Here is a 23,806-nt window from a genome sequence, read left to right on the forward strand (position 1 = left end):
AGTCCATAGAGTAAGCCATCAGGAAGGGCGGATGTTACCTCTTGAGCTGAACTGCTATCCACAGGAAGAACTTCTTCTTTCAGGAAATCTTAGTTCTGCTCCCAAGGCCTTTCAACAGATTGGACCAGGCCCACCCATATCCCCAAGGATAATCTCCTTTACTTAAAAATCAACTGATTGTACATGTTAATCACATCGACAAAGTATCCCCACAGCAACACCTTGAATAGTGTTTGAATAAGTGATAATTATAACCTAGCCAAGGTGACACATAAAACTCATCTTCACACCTTCTAAATCAGACACTCTGAGGGTAGGGCCAAGCAATCTGTATTTAAAGCCCTCTAGTGATTCTGATGCTTCTTCAAGTTCAAGAACCACTGGTTTAGAGAACAAATCAACAGGGAGGAACAGGAGTTGGGAGTCAACCACAATGTTTTATTACAATTAGCCAGTATCTGTTGCTTACAGTTAAAGAATCTTAGGAGATTCACCATACACACAAGGTCCTTAGTAGCAAACAGAAAATGACTCTACTAAATTGGGCAGAAAAGGAACTTATTAGCATTTATATTAAATAGCTCAAAAAACCCATGGGAAGGCTGGAAAACCAGGCTTAGGAAGAGGCAGGTTTTCAGACATGGGCATCCAGGCAGCGCACAAACCAGCCAAGACATACCACAGCAATCATCCAGTTAATAGGGTCCCTGGGAAGTAGCACCAGACACTCACCAATACCTCCATGAAATCTTGAACTACCCTATCACTGCTGGGAATAGGCTCTTAATTGTCCTGAGGTCTTTGTGCCATTCTCTCCAAAGACCTGGAGGGAACATAGTACAGAAATATTGACAGAATTTAGTCACATGACCATGCCCTAGCTGCAAGGGGCAGGAAGAAGTAATTTTTGGCCCTCTTTCCTAAAGAGCTCAGAGTAGTAGAAAGATCTACACTTGAGATCATTACAACGAAATGTACTAAAATCAATGGTAAAAGTGTATATACAATGTATTATGGAAGAACAGTAGATAAGTTTAACCCAGTCTTGGAGGATAGGGGTCAGAATCTAAAAGATCAGGAGTTTCAGAGAGAAGCATTCATGAAACTACAGAAACACACCTAACTGGTTAAAATACCAGAAATCCTATCCTAACATCTGAAGTTCTGCTGAACCCTCATGTGAGGAAAACTGTAAAGCCCCCTTTCACCTCTCCTTTCTCCTTTTCATGCCCACCCAAGCAGGTCCACCAAGCTCCCAACTTCAGTACCTTTCCCTTGGTGCCATCCCCTACTGTGGGCCATCAACACACTAAAGAGACCCAGTTAGTTGTACTGTCTTTTATTCTGTCTTAGATTTGGTGGCGATACCTCAGAATCTTGTCCACAAATAACAAAGATGTGTAAACATACAACAATAAAGGAGAAGCACCCTAGTGGGGGTTGGGGGCTGAGGATCTTGAGCCCTATATGCCCAGTTTCTTTCCCCTCTTTCCCTCCAAGCAGTCTTTGAAAGAGCCTCAAAGAAAACCACCCCTCGTGGGGCGCCTGGGTGGCTCAGTTTGTTAAGTGTCTGACTCTTGATTTTAGCTCAGGTCATGATCTCACGGTTCATGAGTTCAACCTTGCATCGGGCTCCGCGCTGACAGCACGAGCCTGCCTGAGATTCTCTCTCCCTCTCTGCCCCTCCTCTGCTCTCTCAAAATAAACTTAAAAAGGACTTTTTTTTAATAATAATAATAAAAAGAACATCCCTCGTGCTGAGAGTAATCTAAAGTCACCAATTTAGTCAACTCTATATTCACTCATCATTTTCTTAAAATTCCAATGACCTGAAAAATGTATCCAAAAATTGAAATTGGGCCTGAAACTAACATAACATTGTGTGGCAACTGTATTTCAATTAAAAAAAAAAAAAAAATCACGGCGCCTGGGTGGCTCAATCAGCATCCAACTTTAACTTGGGTCGCGATCTCACGGGAATTGCTCAGAACCTGGAGCCTGCTTCGGATTCTGTGTCTCCCTCTCTCTCTGCCCCTCCCCTGCTTGCATCCTGTCTCTCTCTCAAAAATAAACATTAAAAAAATTGTTTTTAAATCACTTTGTTAAAAAAAAAAGGAAATTTAATATGCAGATCACTATCACTGGGACAATCCACAGCAGTTTTAAATTAACAACTTTCTTTTTACTTTGCTCTCCAAGTAAAACATACCTGGATTCAAGATTATAGACCCCTGTAGCAAAAGGTAAATTAAAACCCAAAACACTTAGCAACTGGGGAAAAAGGCAATAAGCTGGATTTTCTTTTATTCCATCTCCCTTTACTGAGAGGAAATGGGGTGAGGATTTAGCGCAATATACTTAAATAAAAACTGTTTCTCGTGTGACATAAATTAAGATTTCTACCAAGTTTTACTGATGAGAGGGCAGTTCTATTCACAATACTCTTTCAACTGGCCCCTAAATCACATTTTAAAGAATAAACACAGGTTTGTTTTTAAATGATTCCTAAGAGGTAAAAATGGGACTCTCGGGTTGCAGAGTTTAACTGAGGCAAATGGTGCAATCTTTGAGAGTTGAGAGACTTGGAGATTTCTTTTTTTTTTTAAGTCATTTTTTTAGCAGAGGCCTCCTTCCACACCATGTCTGAATTCCTTTTTTGAAAACACCAAGTGACTGGAAGCTAAGGCAAGACTCCCAAGGGAAATTAGGGAGACCTCTTTTCCTTTGGGAAGAAGGATAAAAAAAAAAGTTAATACCAATTTGTGTCAAGGCTGGTAGAAAGAATAAGAATTAAACCCTTTGTTTTTACTTTTCCTGTCATTTTAATGTAAGACTGAAACAGACTGCTACAATATTGGAGATTCACAGAGAACGGCATGCTTCTGCTACTAAAAGACCTTTGCTGAAACATTTAAACTTTACTTCCTAAGGAATGAATATGGAGGTTTCAAGCACTTTTGTCAGCACAACATCATTCACAACAACTTTCTAGATACTCATTTTCTACCTTTTCCCAAAAAAGGCCATTCTCACTTATTAGAACCCCACCACCACTGAAGGGTTCAAAGCTCCTGAGCTCAAAAGTGATCAGAACACAGATAAGTATAATTGGTGGTCCAAAGCTTGGTTTAAATGTTATCAGAGCAAACACCAAACAGTAAATATCAAATAGATTATTATCGTTTGTATAAAGTAATGACGCATATACTAAAACCACCTAAGATTGACGTTTTATGTATGCAGGATCTAATGGCAAGAAAGCCTCAGTCTTAATGGCATCACAGGTTTTAGAAATTAAATACATTTTCAGCTTTCCATGGTAATCATCACTCTCAGAAACCATAAAACACAATTGCATATTACACTAGCATACAGTTCTCTACATAAGCATTTTCTCATATATCAAGTAACAGAACACAAAAAGCAATATAGGACAAAAAAAACTACAGAACTTTTGCATATTCTCCTTTCCCCAGTTGTTAGCAGGTAGCACTTTTTTTTTTTAAGAAACTGATGAAAAGTCAGAAATTTTGCATCCAACGTTTGACTTCAACTTTTTACTTTCTTATCGTCTTCTGGTACCACCATATCCTAAAATGAGAAGAGTAAAATTTATATTCATTTTCAAAACTGCACTGGCATTGTTCATCAAATTACAACAGTAACACATCTATTGTTAACAAATGAGTAAGAGAGATGGGAGGGAGGGAGTGGGGAGCAGGGCTATGCAGACAATGCTTCGCCCCCCATAACAGCCCTCCTAGTTGGTCATCCAGACATCAAGGCTGCTGCAAATCACTTGTAGTAGGGAAACAAAAGAAGTGTTCCATGATTAAGGCAACGTGAGCATATGAGGCAACGTGGTATGGGCAATACTTAAAACCTAAGCCAAAAAGCAGAGAAGCCTATGGAGCCAGCCACGCCCTGCCACCTATCACCACGCCGGCGACAAACAGAAATAATGTGGGGGCAAGTTTCAGGCTCTCAATAGTAAACGTTAACTTCATTACCCCCACACACAGGTACACGCACACACGCTAACGGGTTACAGATGACAAGTGTTCCCACCTGGAAAGTCCATTTTTTTTCAGGTTTTCCTTAAGATTATTTAATGTTTGATGATTTTCTTCATATAAGTCCCATACACTTCTAGTTGATATTTATGGGTTTTTTTTACAATTTTTGTTTCCAATAAGAATGAGTGTTCTATTATTGTGTTTTGGCCTATGTAAGCTATATTTTTATATATCCTCCCAATCACTACCTCCCCTTTTTTCTCCCCAAAAATAACTACCACCTTAACATCTAACTCCATAGGTTAGCTTTGCTTGTTTTTAAACATGTATATTTATAAAATATGAATGTTGTAATCATATTTATATACAGTCCTTTGTGTCTGGCTTCTTTCTTTTCTTTTTATATTTGGAAGAGCTATCCACATTATTGCATACAGCTGTTTATTCACTCGCCCTGTTACACAGCATTCCATCGTATGGACATAACTCCATTTATTCAACCAGTTCACTGCTCTTGGATACGTGGGTTTCTTCCACTTGGAGGCTACTAGGAGTAAATATGCAGGGTGCCTGAGTGGCTCAGTTGGTTATGAAATCCAACTCTGGATTTCAGCTCAGGTCATGATCTCACAATCATGAGATCTAGCTCCATGCTAGGCATGGAACCTGCTAAAGATTCTCTCTCTTCCTCTCTCTCTGATCTTCCCCTTCTTGAGTGCATGTGCACACACATACGCACTCTCTTTCTCAAAAAAAAAGAAAAAAGAAAGAAAAAAGGATTAAAGATGCTATGAGCATTCTCATACTTATCTTTCAGTGTATGAATGTGTGCATTTCTGTTGCTATACATCTGAGAGTGAAACTGCTGGGGCTAGAGTATGCTCATGGTTTTTCAAAGTGATTGTATCAATTTATATTCACCCCAGTACTATGAGAAATTCACTGTTACACTTCAAAACATATTTAAATGCAGTTTTCTGTCAATATCAAGAATTCATCTCTCTTCTAGAACTTCCCCCTGCTGAAGATGAATCCAATCCACAGCAATCTACTTCATGACCCATTACCTCCCATTCTCTGCTAATTAGCTAGATGTTTAAAAACAAATAGTTATTTTTTTTTACTTTTTATATTGTATCCTTGATTTTTACAAAATTTCCTCTTAACAATAGAAATAAACATTACCACCATACTTCAATTAATACATTTTTATTGAATTTTGCTGAATATTCAGTATATAGAAAATCTCATTTTAGAATTTAAGAAGAACTCTAGAGGTCACAGAATTAAACACATGTAGAAACCAATGCTCAGGAAGGTTGAAGGTCAAGCCCTGGTTGGTTAATGTTGGAAGTGAGTCTAAACCAAATCCCTACTTGATTTTTAAAGAATGTTTAGAGGTGAGAGGAAAGAATGAATCTAAACTATATTCTCTCTCAGCTAACTGTGCTATTAATATTTCTGATGGGTATGCCAAATAAAACTATGATTACTAATACACAGTTATCTTTTTTAATGTATTTTTTAAGTTTATTTATTTATTTTTAAATTTTTTTCATGTTTATTTATTTTTGAGAGAAAGAGACAGAGCACAGGCAGGGGAAAGGGCAGAGTGAGAGAGGGAGACACAGAATCTGAAGCCAGCTCTAGGCTCCAAGCTGTCAGCACAGAGCCCGCCCCACACAGGGCTCGAACCCACGAACTGTGAGATCATGACCTGAGGCGAAGTCAGACACTTAACTGCTTAACCAACTGAGCCACCCGGGTGCCCTTATTTATTTATTTTTGAAGGGAGCAGTGGGGAGCAGAGAGAGAGGGAAAGACGGAATCCCAAGCAGGCTCAGTGCTATAAGTGCAGAGCCCGATGCGGGGCTCGAATTCACGAACCACGAGATCGGGACCTGAGCTGAAATCAAGAGTCGGACACTTAACTGAGTGAGCCCCCCAGGTGCCCTCAGCTCATCATCTTCCTAAGTTCCAAAACTACTTCTATACTCTACTGCCACAAGATACGAAGCTCCATGTTTTCGCTCTCACCTGATGCTGTTCTGGTTCTCGTCTCTGAGCTTGCATATGCTGAATAGCTACCCGAGGCTCCTCGAAGTGGCGAGTAGGCACGGCTATTCCACATGCTGGAGGACGAAGGAGGAGGAGATGGGTAATACCACGAGTCAGAAAAGGGTGTGGCTGCTCTATGAAGACATAAAAGCGTGTCAGGCATTTTCTTGTGACCAGTTTTAAATATTCTGTTGCTAAACTCTCGGAAAAAAAATCTTTATCAAGTGTTTTTCCTCAGTGTTCTGGTATAACATGAAATAGATACTATTTTGTTTCTCTGATATTGTATGGTCATTGCCATGGTGGGCGGGGGGGGCAGAGAGTGACAGGGAGAAGAGACTCTTTCAGAACTCACAGTCAGATAAAATCTAAAATTAAACTACCAGTAATACTGAAGACATCCCAAAATCTGGCTCCAAGCCCTGTCCAGCCTTGCTTCTATCATTCCCTACCAAACCTGACTGCTAAACTGTTCCTCAAGCGCGATGTTCTTTCCTATCTTCTCATTTTCTCAGATGTTAAGTAAACAGTCTTTTTCCTATCTCATAGTATCTATAAGGATGACATTGGAAGAAGACACAATGAAAGAAAGTAGCATATACAGTATTGATGAAAGCCCATATAGCAGAGACTCTGACTTAATACGGTAATGTCACCATTATTTATTTTCCTCAACAAAACCAAATCCGCTCCAACTGCAAGTAAAACAAAGAAGCTTCCAAAGAAAAGTGGAATTCAAGAGCAAGTGAGATCAATGCAAAGCCTACCGATTGCTGCCAAACAAATATCCTAGTATTCCTCCAGTTCCCAAGCCAGTCCAGAACCCAGGTCCTGAATTGTCATATCCTTGTTGTCCTGTGAAAGCACTGCCAAAACCAGAAGTTGCACCAGGTGGTCCTAGAAATAAAGATGATTTATTATATACCCTCACGTAAACAAAACATGACCTACAACACCAAAAATAACATGACATTTCAATTACTTCACCTGTACTGTTTATTGCTAATACTCAGCCCTCAACTCATAAACAAGTTGTATTCAAAAAGTATATTCATAAAATACCGATTTATAACTAAGGAGTGCCTTTCCCATAGACGTGGAACAAAGGGATGTATCTTAGAAGGGAGGAGGGTCCCTTTCTGAAAAGTCATACTTGCCCTGCTCAGGATCAGCTACTGCAAGACGACCCCACTTGTCGGAGGTCCTTCCTTTCTGCATTATGAACATCTATGAAAGCTTCATGTGATAGCTGTACTTGGGTGCCTGATGCAGGAATCCAAGTGGAGGCAGCAAAGATAATTTGTATTGATTGGGAAGTCAGGTCTTAAACCAAAAAAGCATCCTCTGCTCAGAGGAAGTTTTTTTTAAATTGATGTATAACATAGAGGAAAGTGTGCTAATCTCACTTGTATAGCATAAGAAATTTGTACATATGTACCCATGCATGTAACCACAACCCACATCAACAAAACATCTCTAGCACCCCAAAAGGCTCCCTCATGACAATTCCCCATAGATACCCACCCACATCAGAGATAGTATTACCCTGACTTCTCTCACTATACTTTGGTCTTACCCATTCCTGAACTTCTAAATGTAATCATTTACTAGGTACTCGTCTGTGTCTGGCACATCATTATGTCTGTGAGAGGCAACCCCCACTATTGCACACATCTGGTTTTGTTTTTGTTTTTGTTTTTTAAAACCAATCTACAGTATTCCATTGTGTGAAAATAACCACAATTTGTCCCATTCTTATGTTTATGGATATTCTTTTTCCAGTTTTTGGCTATTGTGAATAAAACTGTTACAAATATTCCGTGCGTATCTTTTTTTGTACAAATGCATGCATTTCCCTTAGGTATGTATAAAGGAATGTAGCTGCTGGGTCACAGGGGAGGTGAATGTTTGATTTTAGACAGTGACAGTTTTCCAAAGTGTTTTCTATTTTAACTCCTACCATCAAGTTGCAGTTGCCATTACTTGATACTGTGCCTTTTTAATGTTAGCTCTTATGGTGGTTACACGGTGGTTAATAATGAACTCAATGTGGTTTTAATTTGCATTTTCTTGAAGACTAATGATGCTAGGCACCTTTTCATATTGTTACTATACATCTGGATATCTTCTTTTATTATAAAATGGCTATTCAACTCTCTTGTCCATTTTAAAAATTGGATTGTCTGCCTTTCCTGAGACTTGTGGGAGAGTTCTTTACATATTCTAGATACACACCCTTTGTTGGAAATAATGTTTTACAAATATTTTCTCCCGGCCTGTGGCTTGCCTTTTCACTCTGTTAATGTTGTCTTTTGATGGCTAAATGTTCTCAATTTAAATAAAGTCGAATTTATCCATCTTGTCTTTCTGGCTGGAACTTTTTGTATTCCAAAGACATTTTTGCCCATCCCATGGTCGTGACAAATATTTTCATGTTTTCTGGAAACCTATGTTTTACCTTTTATACTGAGATCTATATTTAATGAATAGATTTTTGTGTATGGTATGAGATGGAGTTCAAGGTAAATGCTTATTGCCAAATCTGATCAAGTTCTTCTGATTAAGATGATTTATAATTTAACCATGCCACCTTAAAATAGTGGTTGCAATTATCTTTACGCAGAAAAATAGGTAAAAGAAGTTGAAAAAGTAAAATATGAGAACACAAATCGGCTTTGGTCTCCCAATGCCACTATGTTTCTATTTCAGAAACCAGCACGAGATTCACTACCTCACATCTACCCTACTTATTGCCATTACCTAGGGAAACATACCTGTGAAGTCAGACTTAAAGCCTGCGGGAGGGGGTCCTGCAGAGTTGGTGAATCTCTGGTAACGATGGGAATACGGAGGATACTCAGAATATGGGGGAGGAGAATCTTGACCATCACTAAGGAACAATTTATAAACTCCAAAAGCAATAGCAAGTAGTACTATGACGGTAATCAATCCACTGATGCCACAGGAATCTGAGGAATACAGCTTGTTATAATAATCAGAGAAAGAGTGAAAGCCATAGTTTTTTCCAGACTCTCTCAGTTTCTTCAGGCCAAGTTCTGTGTAATCTAAATTATACTCCAAGCCACAGGAACCTCTTAGTACATATTGGTCTTCAGAGGATTCATAGCCTTCACAGCTCACTACAGTTTTTCCAAATTTATACGCAATATCTAAATCAGTCTTACATTCCCACTGCGAAGAAAAACAGAAATAGATTATGAGAATCAAATTTTGTTTAATAAATACTATTTGGGTTATACAGTTGTCTCAATAAGGCAAAATGAAGTTGGGGAATGATAAACAAAATTCAGAACAATGAGTACTTCGGTGTTGGGGAGAAGGCAACCTACAGGGTTTAAAGCTAGGTAGGAGGTATCTGAGTGTACATTTTATTACTATTCCTTATTCCTTACATATACACATGAGGAATTCTTTTGTACATATTAAGTATACCACAATTTATCAACGTTAAGCAAAATTTTAAATGTCAACTTTTGCTACTGTAGTTCAAGATGTTTACTTTAAAAATAGAGGTTCTTGGGGCACCTGGGTGGCTTAGTCAGTTGAGCACCCAACTCTTGGATTCCAGCTCAGGTCATATCTTGCAGTTTGTGGGTTCAAATCCTGTGCAGAGACCCATGCAGAGCCTGTTTGGGATTCTCTCTCTCTCTGCCCCTTCCCTGCTCATTCCCTCTCTCTCCCCCTCAAAATAAATAAATAAAAACTTTAAAAATAAAAAATAAAAATAGAGGTTCTTTAAAGGTTAGGGCTCAAAAATCAGCATCATCCACGAATATCTGGTAACTACGTATAGCATCAGAAATAGTACATAACCTTGCGAAAAAAACTTTCTACACAGGGGAGCTTGGATGGCTCAGTCACTTAAGCGTCTGACTCCGGCTCAGGTCATGATCTTGCAGATCATGAGTTCGAGCCCCGCATCGGGCTCTGTGCTGACAGCTCGGAGCCTGGAGCCTGCTTCAGATTCTGCATCTCCCTCTCTCTCTCTGCCCCTCCCCAGCTTGCACTCTATCTCTCTCTTTCTCTCTCAAAAATAAATAAACATTAAAAAAAATTTTTTAAACATCTTTTTTAAGCAATCTCTATGCCCAGCCTGTGTTCAGAACCCCAAGATCAAGAATCACATGCTCTGCCACCTGAGGCAGTCAGGCAACGCATCTCTTAAATTTTAAGATATTTAGAAAAATGCAAAAAGAGTTCACACTAGCCTTAAATATTTCCACCTTAAAAAAAAAGTCTAAATTTAGTTTAAATTCCGTAATTATATATTGAGCTAATTAGGTAATATGCTTCTTTTAACAACATTTAAAGAGACACAAACTAAAATAGATCTGATTTGTTTTTCTGCCTTTCTGTAAGTTTTTGGCCAAATTATCTTCCTCTCTCAAATTTCAGATAAGCTGTTTTATTTTTTATAACACCTTTATTGAGATACAACTCATATACTATACATTCACCCATTTTGATGGTTTTTAGTACATTTGTAGTTGTGCAACCATCGCCACAATCAATTTTAGCATATTTTCAACACTGCAAAAAGAAATCTCATATTCATTAGCAGTCACTCCTTATTTCCTCCCAAATTTTCCAGCCCTGGGCAACTACCAATCTGTCTTTATGGATTTCCCTATCCTGGACATTTCATATGAATGTCTGATCAGACAATATGTAACTGGCTTCTTTCACCTAGCATCAAGTTTTCACGTATATTGTAGCATGTATCTGTACTTTATTCTTTTTTATGGCTTAGGAATATTCTATTGAATGGCTATACCACATTTTGTTTATTCACTCATCAATGACAGACATTTAGGATATTTCTACTTTTGGGCTATTATGAATAATACTGCTACAAACATTTATGTACACATTTTTGTGTGGATACATGTTTTTAATTCTTTTGAGTATATACCTAGAAGTAGAATGATTGGGGCATTTGGTAACTCTATGTTTAACCTTTTGAGTGCCTGGCAGTTTTCTAAAGCATCTGCACCATTTTACATTCCTAATCGTCTACAATTCCTGATCATATTAACGTCATTTCTCAAAAGTAGGTTGGTATTTTTTGAGGAATGACAGTAAAATGACAACCAGCAGAGATTCTCTGTCCCCACCCCAAGTGTATAAAGTTTTGGACATTTACTAATGTCTTAGAAGAAATTTATGGATGAAAATTACAATGAATATTTCCAGGCTTTAAAATCAGTTTTCTTTGGAGGATGTTCTTCCAGAAAATAACTGATTTATATTTATATATTTAACTTGAGATTTTTTACATGAACTTCCCCAAAATACTGAATAATATCCCAATAAATACTTGACTAAAAATTCCAACTAGACTTCCATCAACATAATAAATATTACCTGTACATCATAACCATCCCAACCTTTGTTCTGACATTGTATGACTTTTGGGGTATAAGAATCACATCCAGCTGTGCCTCCAACACATTTCAACTGTGGGATCGGATCCAGCCTACGGGAAGTGGTATAGCGGTCATGGTAGAGGGTAAGAGCTTTTACATCCCGCAATAATATTCTGTCTGAAACAGGAAGAATACAGATGAACAGGTAGTAAATATCCTGTCAAACATAGAAAGGGTCATCCTAATAAAATTCATGTCATAGGAAATACTTTCGAAAGTACGTGGGTATAGAATTCTAGATTGTCACTCAAGCAAGAGGGTGGAATTTTCAGACATCTGTAAAGTTTCAAAATATATACCTTGTAGGTATCAATTCTCAGTAAGACAATGAAAGATATTCACCACCAAGAGAAAAAAATAAAACAAAGAGAAAGACATAAAACCCAGAGGACTAAAGAAAAAGTAATGGCATACAAAGGGACAAAGGAAATCCCAAGGAGAACGAGGAATGAAGACAGCAATATGACAACCATGGCCAGGCAGAGGGCAGCAAGTCCACACTGGAAGAGTACTGCTCAAAAGCCAGACAGGAGGGCTGCCAGGAAAATTCCCTGCTGCTATCATACCATCTCTTTTAAACCTAAGGAAACAATGTCCAGGTGGACCTGGCTTTGGTTTTTATCTGTATTTGGTCTGTCTTGACCTCAAGCTAATCAAGTTCCTCCTCTTCCCCACCATGTCCTGCTAACTGGGCTCAGTTGAGGACACTCATGTCACCCCACAGAAGCATTCTGGCTTTAACCTATTCCTGAGTGCAACAGACAGACCATGGGAAACTTAGAAGTAAAAGACCGAGAACAACCTACTCCTTCTGACCATATTTCTGCCCAATGTTCAATATCGGACCACTACAGTCTTCGACAGATACCTTAATTATAGTGAGTCCTATGTTTCCCATGATTTTCCCCAGTGATTTCTCCAGAAGGGCGCTTAAAATCTCAGGAAACCTGAAGCCAGAGACCTTTTTTTTACACCGCTAAGAAATGAGCTAGTCAGTTTTTCATAAACTTTTAGGGTTTTACCACATACATGAGTAGAAAAACTGGAGTAAAAAAAAGTAATCATTCAAAAATCAGGAAAGTAACTACCTCCAGGAAAGGAAATGTGCTTAGAAAGGATCATGAAGAATTCTTTCTTTCTCTTAACTGATTAACAACCTAGTAAGTACTTTTTTCTTGCTTACCCAGACACAGATACAGGAGTTGTTTTGATTTTTGTTAGTTTATTTTTATAAAAACTGAAACATACAGCCCACATTATTCTTCACATGGTTTTTCCACTTAACCAGACATCATGGACATTCCCTCATATCAGCAGATACAGATCTTATTTATACTTATTTACCAAAAAAAGAACTTAATAAATGCGACTAAGCTGAGATTTATCAGCCACACTCTCTCACCAAAATGCAATAAAATTAGAAATACAATGACATAGTGGCGCCTGGGTAGCTCAGTCGGTTGGGTGTGCAACTCTTTGATTTCTGCCCAGGTCATTATCTCACAGTTAGTGGGACACAGCCCTGAGTCAGGCTCCGTGCTGACAGCACGGAGTCTGCTTGGGATCTCTCTCTCTCTCTCTCACTCTCTCTCTCTGCACCCCTCCCCACTAGTGCATGCATGCATGTGCTCTGTCTCAAAATAGATAAACTTTAAAAAAAAAGAAATATAATAACATAAAATACATATTAACATATAAAATCAATATGAAAAGACAGCTGAAAACCAGTAACAAGAAAGGAAATTTAAACTATATATACTGAAATATATTATTAAATCTATAGTAATATAAACAGTATAGTATTGGCACATGATTAGAAAAATTAATCATTGGACACCATGGACAAAAGTTAACCAACAATGGCTAAAAACTTACACCATAAAACATACAACAAAAAAATACTGTACAAAAGCACAACAGAGTATGTTTATGATCATTAAGACACCAAAAGCAAAAGACTGACCAGCAAGATAAAGACTGCAATTGATCAAGTTATATTCAATCTATGAAAATCCAAAGTCCATAATAATGCTCAAAAAGAATGCAAAAAACTCATTTATCACTAAAAGTTTCTACCTACCTCCTTTCCCCTGAAAATTGGTAATTAAAGATTAAAAATTAAATTTCTATTCTGACTTTCCACCAGGAACTGTAATCTGAAATAGCCTCAGGTGATAATGGAAATCTCAACCTTATTGAAGAATGACAGCTAATAAATGCAGATGAAATGACAGAATTAGAAAAAAAAAACATCATTTTATAACCCCTAAAGAAACAGATTCAGACAAGGATTTATTGGTTTTAAAATCATTAAAAGGCCAGATATTGGTATGGTGCTAGAGTGCTTTCTGGAAAAATATAACTTCACAAGGGAGAAATAACGCCACTTTTAATCCACTAGTAATCTTAGCATCAATAATGGTAGAACAAATTGATATTAAAGAATCTACTATGATGTAATCCCTGAAAGTATTTAACATGAATTTTATCAATCCTTAGGAATTAACATTCAGTCTACAAGAAATACAAGGAAGAAAAAAAGTAAGCTAAAACAATGCCACGAAAAAACAGAATCTAGAAGGTAGGATATTCTAAAGGACAATAGGCCCAAGCCCTTCACCAAAGCAGCAGCATAAAAAAAAGGATTTCTACATTTAAAAAGACTTAAAGAAGAATACAATCAAATGTGATGCACAGACCTGGATTGGGTCTTGGTTTGAACCAACTAGTTTAGACATTTTGGGCACAAATGTGATATCTGAATATGGAATAGATAATTAGTTGACATTAAAAATTTAAGATTAATTTTGCCAGGGGTAATGTTATTTTTACCTTGTGGGGAAAAGTTCCTTTTTTAAAAAGGGGAAGAGTATATTGAAGAATTAGTGGTGGCCTGTCATGATGCCTAAAATTACATGGAAATATTTCAACCTTAAATATGGAATTGAAAGGAAACAAGGAATATACAAAGATTGATTAACTTGCCATCAAAATTTAAAATATCTTTCCCAGGGGTGCCTGGGTGGCTCAGTTGGTTAAGGGTCCAACTTCATTCAGCTCAGGTCATGACCACCCAGTTTGTAGTTCGGGCCTCTTCAGGCTCTGTGCTGACAGCTCAGAGCCTGGAGCCTGTTTTGGATTCTGTGTTTCCCAATCTCTCTGCCCCTCCTTGGCTCATGCTCTGTCTGTCTGTCTGTCTGTCTCTCTCTCTCTCTCTCTCTCTCAAAAATAAATAAAACATTAAAAAACTAAAAGACATAGAGATAGATATAAATAAATAGATAGATCCTTCCCAGAATTCCTCCAAAGGTCGGACTAGAATGACTTAGTATCAAGTAATTCTAGTAAAATAAGTATTTGGCTTTTCTAGTATTTACATGGAGGTAGACAAGGAGAAGGTAGACAACAGCTTCTGATTAATCGTCCAATAGTGTCTATCGCACTTGGTACACACAGGAAAACAAGTAACATTTTATTTAGAGTTTCTGGACCTACAAAATCCAAGAAAACTTCCCAAAAGACAATCATGTTGTAATAAGAGAATTTGATAAACAGCTAGATATTTTATCAATTACCAAAAGTCAACAGGTTTTTCTTTAAGTATAATACTCAATTAGAAATGAAAATGGGAAGCCTAGGAGTGCCTGGGTGGCTCAGTCAGTTAAGTGTCCAACTTCAGCTCAGGTCATGATCTCACGGTTTGTGGGTTCGAGCCCCACATCTGGCTCTGTGCTGACAGCTCAGAGCCTGGAGCCTGCTTCAGTTCTGTGTCTCCCTCTCTCCTCTGCCTCTCCCCCACTCACACTGTCTCTCCCTCTCTCAAAAAAACATTAAAAAAATATATTTTTTAAATAAAAAAACAGAAAATGAGAAGCCTATCTGAAATTAGTGCCAAGCTACATACATACATAAAATATCTGGAAATAAATTTAGGATCAATATGTGATCTATATATTTTTTCAAATGCATATATAATAAGACCTAATACACTTCCAACCAGGAACCCAATTGGGATTTTTGGAACTGGAGAAGAAAATATGTTAAAGGTCCTATGAAAAACTAACATCTATAAATAGCCAAAAAATGTTTAAAAAAGAATTGCTTTACCAGATAATAAACTTACTGTAAAATTACTATAGGGGTGCCTGGATGGCTAAGTCGGTTAAGCATCCGACTTCAACTCAGGTCATGATCTCTCAGTTCATGAGTTCGAGCCCTGTATCGGGTCCTGTACGGACAGCACAGAGCCTGGAGGCTGCTTCAGATTCTGTGTCTCCCTATCTCTCTCTGCCCCTCCTCTGCTTGTGTCCTCTCTCTCTTTCAAAAATAAATAAATAAATAAATAAACAAACATTTAAAAGTATATAAAATAATATAATATAAAATAATAACATATAATAAAGTTATTTATATTAATTTATATATTAATTTAATATATTTATATTTAATATATTTCTATTAAATTTATATTTATATTTATAGTATTTAATCTTATAGTATTAACATTATATTATTTAATAAATTTATATATTTATATATTATATAATATATTTATATTAAATTTATATATTTATATTTCTATTTTTTTTTTTAACTTTTTTTATTTATTTTTGGGACAGAGAGAGACAGAGCATGAACGGGGGAGGGGCAGAGAGAGAGGGAGACAGAATCGGAAACAGGCTGCAGGCTCCGAGCCATCCGCCCAGAGCCCGACGCGGGGCTCGAACTCACGGACCGCGAGATCATGACCTGGCTGAAGTCGGACGCTCAACCGACTGCCACCCAGGCGCCCCTAGATTCTATATTAAGAGATAGGTGTTGAGGTATGGAGGAAGAAAAGAGAGGGAGTAGGAGAGAAGAGAGGGAGAGGGGTGGAAGGGAAGAGAGGGAGAAATTAAGATATTATTAAATGAATAATAAATAAATTAAGTAATATGTGTAGATTAAGGAAGATAGAGAAAGATTATAATAAGAGTTACTGTAATGTTCAGGTTAATATTAAATATACTAATGGAATAAATATCAAAAATATTGATTTAATATATTATATTATATTAATATTAATTAAATTATATTTTATTCTAATTTAATATTATATTATTAATATTATATTATTAAAAAATATATATTCTATTATATTATATTTAATATATTTATATAAATTATGTATTAATAATATACTTATATTAAATTTATAATATTATTAAAAATAATAATAATACAATAAAAGAGAGTATGGGGGCGTCTGGGTGGCTCAGTCGGTTAAGCGTCCAACTTCAGCTTAGGTCATGATGTCACAGTTCATGAGTTCGGGTCCTGCGTCAGGCTCTGTGCTGACAGCTCAGAGCCTGGAGCCTGGTTCAGTTTCTGTGTCTCTCTCTCTGCCCCTCCCCTGCTTGTGCTCTGTCCCTCTCTCTCTATCTCTCTCAAAAATAAATAAACATTAAAAAAAAATTTTTTTTTTTAAAAGATAGTATGAAGGGGTACCTGGGTGGCTCAGTCTTCAGACTCTTCAGGGTGGTGCTATCGAGCTTTGCCTGAGGCTCCACACTGGGTGTGGAGCCTGCTTAAGATTCTCTCTCTCCCCTTCTGCCCCTCCACCACGTGCATGTGTGCTCGCTCTCTCTCTCAAAAAAAAAAAAAAAGATAGTATGGAATTGGAACAGAAACAGGCAAGGGAACTACAAAACAAAAGAAAGTCTAGAAATTAATCCAGACAGGGGTGCCTGGGTGACTCAGTCAGTTAAGTGCCCGACTTCAGCTCAGGTCATGATCTCATGGTTGGTGAGTTAGAGCCCCGCATTGGGCTCTATGCTGACAGCTCAGAGCCTGGAGCCTGCTTCGGATCTGTGTCTCAGCCTCTCTCTGCCCCTCCTCCACTCGCGCTCTGTCTCCCTCAAAAATGAATAAACATTAAAAAATTTTTTTTTAGAAATAAATCTAGATATACATGGGAATTCAATATAAGATAAAGTGGGCTTTTTAATTTAGTAAAAAAAAAGGGGGGGCCTTCCTTAATAAATGACACCAACATAACTATGCAGCTAGAAGAAACTCCACCTACAGCTGTATAAAAACTTAATTCCATATGGACTAAAGACCTAAAATTTCCAAGAATTATATTAAAATAAAATATCCTATGTGCTATATTAACCCCAAACTATTACCTCATACATTAAAACTATAACAATGAAATTATTGAATGGTTTAAAAAGTCATACGGTGGGGCACCTGGGTGACCCAATCGGTTGAGCATCAGACTCTTGATTTCCACCCAGGTCATGATCCCAGGGTAGTGGGATCAAGCCCTGCGTCAGGCTCTTTGCTGAGCATGGAGCCTGCTTGAGATTCTCTCTCTTTCCCTCTGCCCTTCTCCCCTACCGGCACATGTGCTGTCTCTAAAATAAAAAAATTTTAAAAATTTTAAAAAGTCACAAGATAGGGGCGCCTGGGTGGCGCAGTCGGTTAAGCGTCCGACTTCAGCCAGGTCACGATCTCGTGGTCCGTGAGTTCGAGCCCCGCGTCGGGCTCTGGGCTGATGGCTCAGAGCCTGGAGCCTGTTTCCGATTCTGTGTCTCCCTCTCTCTCTGCCCCTCCCCCGTTCATGCTCTGTCTCTCTCTGTCCCAAAAATAAATAAACGTTGAAAAAAAATTAAAAAAAAAAAAAGTCACAAGATAAACTAAATAACAGAAAAAAATAAAATAAAATAAATAACAGGAATAACAATAACTTGAAATTATTGTAGCAGGGTTGAGATAAGCAAAGAACACCAAACTAAATTCCCATCACCAACTTGCTATATGACTTTGGCCAAGTCACTTAATTTATCTGTACAGAAATTTCCTCACTTGTAAAATTAAGAATATCAACTTTAAAATTGGTCATGAATCTTAGATTTATCAACCTTAAAATAGACGGCGAAGCTTAGATATGATTTACTATCATTATCCGGCAGAGTACCTGACACATAACAGATGATCGGGTACAATAAATATTTTTGAGATGTTTAAGGAGCTATATACACATGGGGTATCATTACCATAACCCTACAGCATCTTTCTTCCCTAGACATCCTAAAGCTCACTAGGTTTTGTGGCCCTAAAAATTCCTATGTTGAAGCCCTAATCCCAATGTCACAATATTGAAGGCAGGGCCTTTGGGAAGTGATTAGTTTCAGATGAGGGCTTGAGGATGAAGTCCCTCATGATAGGATTAGACCCTTATAAGAAGAGAAAAAGACCACAGCCCTCTCTTTCTCTGCCATAACAACAAAACAGCCATCTGCAAACCAAGAAACCAAACACCAAACATGCTGGCACCCTGATCTTCGACTTTCCAGCCTCCAGAAAACAAGAAATAAATGCTTGTTGTTTAAGCAACCCAGTCATGGTATTTTCTTATACCACACCGAACTGGGACAAGGTCCAAGTACAAAAAGCTAATACCCATCCTCCACTAGTTGTATCAGTCAACGGTCACAGGGAGTTCCCTGAAGTCCAGACTCACATCAAAATCCACTTACAGGTCTCAAATTTAAGATGAACAAAACCAAAGTCCCCCAAACATGCTTCTCTCACAATCTTCCACATCTCAGGAAATAGTAACTCCACACTCCTAGCCACTCAGGCAAAAACCTTGCCTTCTCTCACCCCTACATCTAATCCATCAGAATATCATCTCAGCTCCACCTTCTAAATAGGTGAGAATCCAACCAGTCTCACCAACTCCACTGCCTCTCCTCTGGCCAAACCATCACTACTCTTGGAACTCACTGTACCAGCAGCCTCTTCACTGGCCTCCCAGCTTCCCTGGACCTCCTACAGTCTGTTCTCCACAGAGTGAACAGAATGAGCCTTTAAAATACAATTCACAGCAGGTCATTTATGCCTCCACTCCCTTCAGGTTTCTGATCAAATGTCACCTTAACAGTGGCTTCTTCCCTGACCAATGCATATTTTAAAAATTCCACTTCTAGGGGCGCCTGGGTGGCGCAGTCGGTTAAGCGTCCGACTTCAGCCAGGTCACGATCTTGCGGTCCGTGAGTTCGAGCCCCGCGTCGGGCTCTGGGCTGACGGCTCAGAGCCTGGAGCCTGTTTCCGATTCTGTGTCTCCCTCTCTCTCTGCCCCTCCCCCGTTCATGCTCTGTCTCTCTGTCCCAAAAATAAATAAACGTTGAAAAAAAAATTTAAAAAAAAAAAAATTCCACTTCTACCTGCACACCCTATCTTCCTTATCCTGTGTTATCATTGTCCATACCACTTTTCACCATATGACAAGCTACTTACCAGTCTGTTTACTGTCTATTTCTCCTCAATACATGTAAACTCCTTGGGGTCAAGACACTCAGTTTTGTTAACTGCTATATTCCCAATGCCTAGAAAAGGGACTTAAATATAAAATAATTCCATAAAGAATTTTGAAAAGTCTTAGGTAATCTCTTTAGAATGGGTATACAATTTTTTCCAGACAAATTACTGCTCTATGTTAGCTAAAGACAAAGTAAGTGCATCCAAAGCCAAATATATAGATATATAGATATAGATATAGATATATAGATATATAGATATATAGATATATAGATATAGATATACACACACACACACAAAATGAGGGAGTGATTATTGCTTTACTAAAGGGCTTGATAAAACTTAACCCAATAAAATACTTTCATAAAACAATTCCTCAAAGTAAACTTAAGGTAAAATAGAATTTATAAATATCAATTGTGTTTACTCTGCAAAATATTTTGGTGCTTTTTGTTCCAGAACAATAGTGTATAGAATAGGTAGACTAAGATTTCCAAGAAGCAGTTCACCATTAATTCAAATTTGGTCCCTTTTTTTTTTTTTTTAATTCCCCGGATTCTTCATCTGTAAACTTTTTTTTACTTAAGAACTGAAGTTCAACTAATGTTTCAATCCAGTTTTTAAATTATAATTCTGACCAAAGTGTGATCTTTATATACAACTTTCCAGAAATACATAAGGAAATTACATGGACATTTAAACCTAACATGGCTTTTATTACTAATAAAACATCCACATTCAAACATCCACACTCAAAGTCAAGCACCTTCTCTCTCATTGTAGCATTTAGGAATCAAATAGGAAATTACAAAAATAAATCTGTTGCTTAAGAAACATAGGCATTTCCTATCGCCTAAGTCACAAATGCAATATTGAAACTTTTAATGCTGTAACATCTTCATTCCCCAAACCAAAAATGATGTTTCAACTGTTTAAAAATTATTTCTTACATAATTACAATTTAACAGCATGCATCATTAAATGGAAATCTGTATGTTTATGTATAAATTACCCGGAATATTACTTATCCCACAAAAATTCTTCAGAAAATTCTAATAACATAGTAATTTAAAAAAAAAAAGTCCTTTCTCAGAAAGTATTTATCATATACCATGACACACAAAAAATAATGTTTTTTAAATTCTAGTGTTCGGTGAAAAACAATGGGAAAAGCTGACGTAACAAAATAAACTTCACTGTAGTGGTCAGATTAAGAAGCATGAGTTCCGCTCACATGTCTGTGATTCTGCTAACCTACCTGCAAGGTTTACATCCCTGTCCACTAAGTGTGACTCACAGACTGCCGGTGCTGTAACAACTGTCAGCCACAGCAACAGGCAGCCATGACAACAGGCAGCGAAGATTACATCAGACAGTCGTAACAACAAAGCAAAATGAGCAAGTGAGTATCGAGCTTTCCAGTTAAGTCTTAGAGATGAGGGCTGTTGTCCGAGGAAGGAGAAGGTAGACAAATTCTGGGAGTCCAGGAAAGGGAGAAAGGAGATCTTTAAATATAGAGTCGTTCCGCCCCGCCCACTCCCCAACTGTCCCCATCAGTCCCACAGGACTTCTGGGAAAAGCAAAGAGGCCAGGTAGGACGCAGACGACTAGGAAAGAAGATGGAAATGAGAAATTAGAATAGAATGGCCCAAACGGCGGCGAACGGAAATGGTCGCCCGCTGGGCCTCTGAACGCTAGGTGAATTCAACAGAAAGGGGCGGGTGACGACAGCACTCACCAGGGTCGTTCCAGGCGAGGGCAGGGCCAGTGATCAGCAGAAGCAAGAGGAGGCTGAGAAGGAGAGAGCGTCCAGTAGCTTCTGGCCCGCCGGCTGCGGCCATGGCTCCGGTGAAAAAAGCGGACGGCTGCCAGGCGCTCGCGGGCCGGAACCCTGATTGCGGAACTTGCCGCTACGCGACAACACCCAGCACCTCCGACGGCGGCGAAGAGAAGGTCTGCAGAGCCGCAGCGAAGGTCCGTGCGCAAGTGTTACGTCACTGCCACTGCGTCGCGCGTTGGAACACGAGTGGACGCCGCGGGCCCCGCCCCTAAAGCTTAAAGTGGCTGGGGGCGGGGCCAAGGGAAGGACGGACCATCCGGGAGGCGGGGCCTGGGCGGGGCGCCGGATATTGTGGGCGGAACCGAAATTTGGGCCCCTCCCTGTTGCGTTTGATCTGCGGCTCAGAATGGTTCCGCGCGAAAGTGCAGTGGTTAGAGAGATTGAAACCAACGCGAAATCTTAGAAGTGTAGTTAGGTTATGCATTTCCGAAACCTTCATAAGCTCCCTGAGGGAAGTGACTGTGCATTAGAAAACTTTTTGTCCTCAGCACCTAACATGGAGCCTGGCATATGACTCGCGTCCGACTACTGTTTGCGAAGATTGGGGTGAAAGGTAGCATGGAAATATGTTGTGTGGTTCAGAAGCTCAGGACCTCTACCTATTTTCTTGTACGTGGAGGCAGTAGGAATTTACAGAATATCGGGAGAAGAAACTACCACCTAAAGAACCAGTCAGAGAAAACAGTTCTAAGAGTGCTGGAGCATTATCTTTGAGGTCTGACAGGCCTGGGTTTCTCTCATTCATTCATTCAACAAATGCCAGGCACTGTTTTAGGCATGGAGGATATGGGCAAAGTCCCAGTATTCATGGACCTTACACTGAAGTGGAATAGGACAAACAACATTAAATAATTAGTAAACAAAGATAATAGTGATAAATGCATTGGTTAAAGTAACACAGGATATTACAATAGAGACTGGGAGGTGACTTTAGGGAGGCATTTTCTTGCTGAGGAAGTGATTTTGAAGTTTGAGACCTGAAAGAGAAAGAACCAGCCATACAAAGATCAGGGGAAGGTCCTTCAGGGCTTAGGGAACAGTGGGTGCACAAGCCCTAGATTTTTGTTTTGAGGAATAGTCATTAATTCAGCCAATAACTTTACATACTGAGCATCCACCAGTACCTAACAGGACCTGCCAGGCACTGTTCTAGGCACTGGGGATACAGTAGTGAATAAAACAAAATTCAGGGGGTAGGAGAGGCAAACAAGTTCAATATAACTGAAGCAAAGTAAATTAGGGGAAGACTGGAACAAGAGGAGGCAGAACAGTGGAGACTTGGGATGGGACAGAGTGAGACTGGAATAATAAAGGTAATAGAAAATTCTGTTCTGAACATGTTGTTTTCAGGGACTATAAAGCATCCAGATAGACCTGTCAAACAGACACTTGAATATACAAGTCTGCATTTCAAAGCTAAAGTAAATTTGGTAGTTATGTTATCAAAATTAAGATGGTATTTATTGTCACAGGAAAAGGTACAATGCATATGGAGAGAATTTAGATATGCCAAAGAAGGAGGCCCAGGACTAAAACTAAGAGAACACTATCATTTGGACTCTGGGCAGAAGATCCTAGAAAGAGTCTGAAAAGTCGCCTCTGGTGAGATATGAGAAAAGCCAGGAGAATAGTTATATGGTAGCCGAGAGAAAGAGAAAGATCACCAGTATTTACTGTTGAATCACAAAGCAACTTTTGGATTTTGCAATGTAGAGGTCATGAATTACCTTGACAGGAGAATTGCTGTTATTTGAGATCACATCATTTGCCATGTACAGTCCTAGAGAGTGGTGAACAAAACATTAAAGTTGTACTAACTTACACTCTGGTGGGAGAGGCAAACAACAAGTAATGTATAGTTCAGAAAAACAATACATGCATTCAAGAACAAAACAGAGTAATGCACACACACAAAACCAGACTCTTAAATACAGAAAGCAAAGTGATGGTTCCAGAGGGGGGTGATTGGGGAGAATGGGTGAAATAAAGGGGATTAAGAGGTTTCCAGTTATAAAATTAAAAAGTCACAGAAATGAAAAGTACAGCATAGGGAATATAGTCAACAATACTGTAATGATGTTGTTTGGTGGCAGATGGTTACGACACCTATCATGGTGAGCACTGAGGATAGAATTCTT

At 38.6% G+C, this 23,806-nt stretch overlaps 1 protein-coding gene across 2 annotated transcripts; it reads right to left on the bottom strand.

The window, feature by feature from the left end:
- Nucleotides 1-417: 417 nt before the first annotated feature.
- On the bottom strand, nucleotides 418-21,855 carry SARAF (store-operated calcium entry associated regulatory factor). Of its 2 annotated transcripts, none has more exons than XM_030312272.2 (6): nucleotides 21,567-21,855; nucleotides 11,460-11,638; nucleotides 8,849-9,266; nucleotides 6,842-6,971; nucleotides 6,054-6,208; nucleotides 418-3,591 (listed from the first exon to the last, which is right to left on the bottom strand). In XM_030312272.2, the coding sequence occupies exons 1-6, from the start codon at nucleotides 21,667-21,669 to the stop codon at nucleotides 3,566-3,568; spliced, it is 1,011 nt and encodes a 336-aa protein (XP_030168132.1). In that variant the 5' UTR covers nucleotides 21,670-21,855; the 3' UTR covers nucleotides 418-3,565. The 2 variants fall into 2 exon arrangements, with proteins under 2 accessions (XP_030168132.1, XP_030168133.1); XM_030312273.2 differs by having other exon boundaries at nucleotides 6,054-6,148; nucleotides 21,567-21,811.
- Nucleotides 21,856-23,806: the final 1,951 nt, after the last annotated feature.

This window comes from Lynx canadensis, chromosome B1, assembly GCF_007474595.2.
Source record: "Lynx canadensis isolate LIC74 chromosome B1, mLynCan4.pri.v2, whole genome shotgun sequence".
Lineage (NCBI taxonomy): Eukaryota > Metazoa > Chordata > Mammalia > Carnivora > Felidae > Lynx > Lynx canadensis.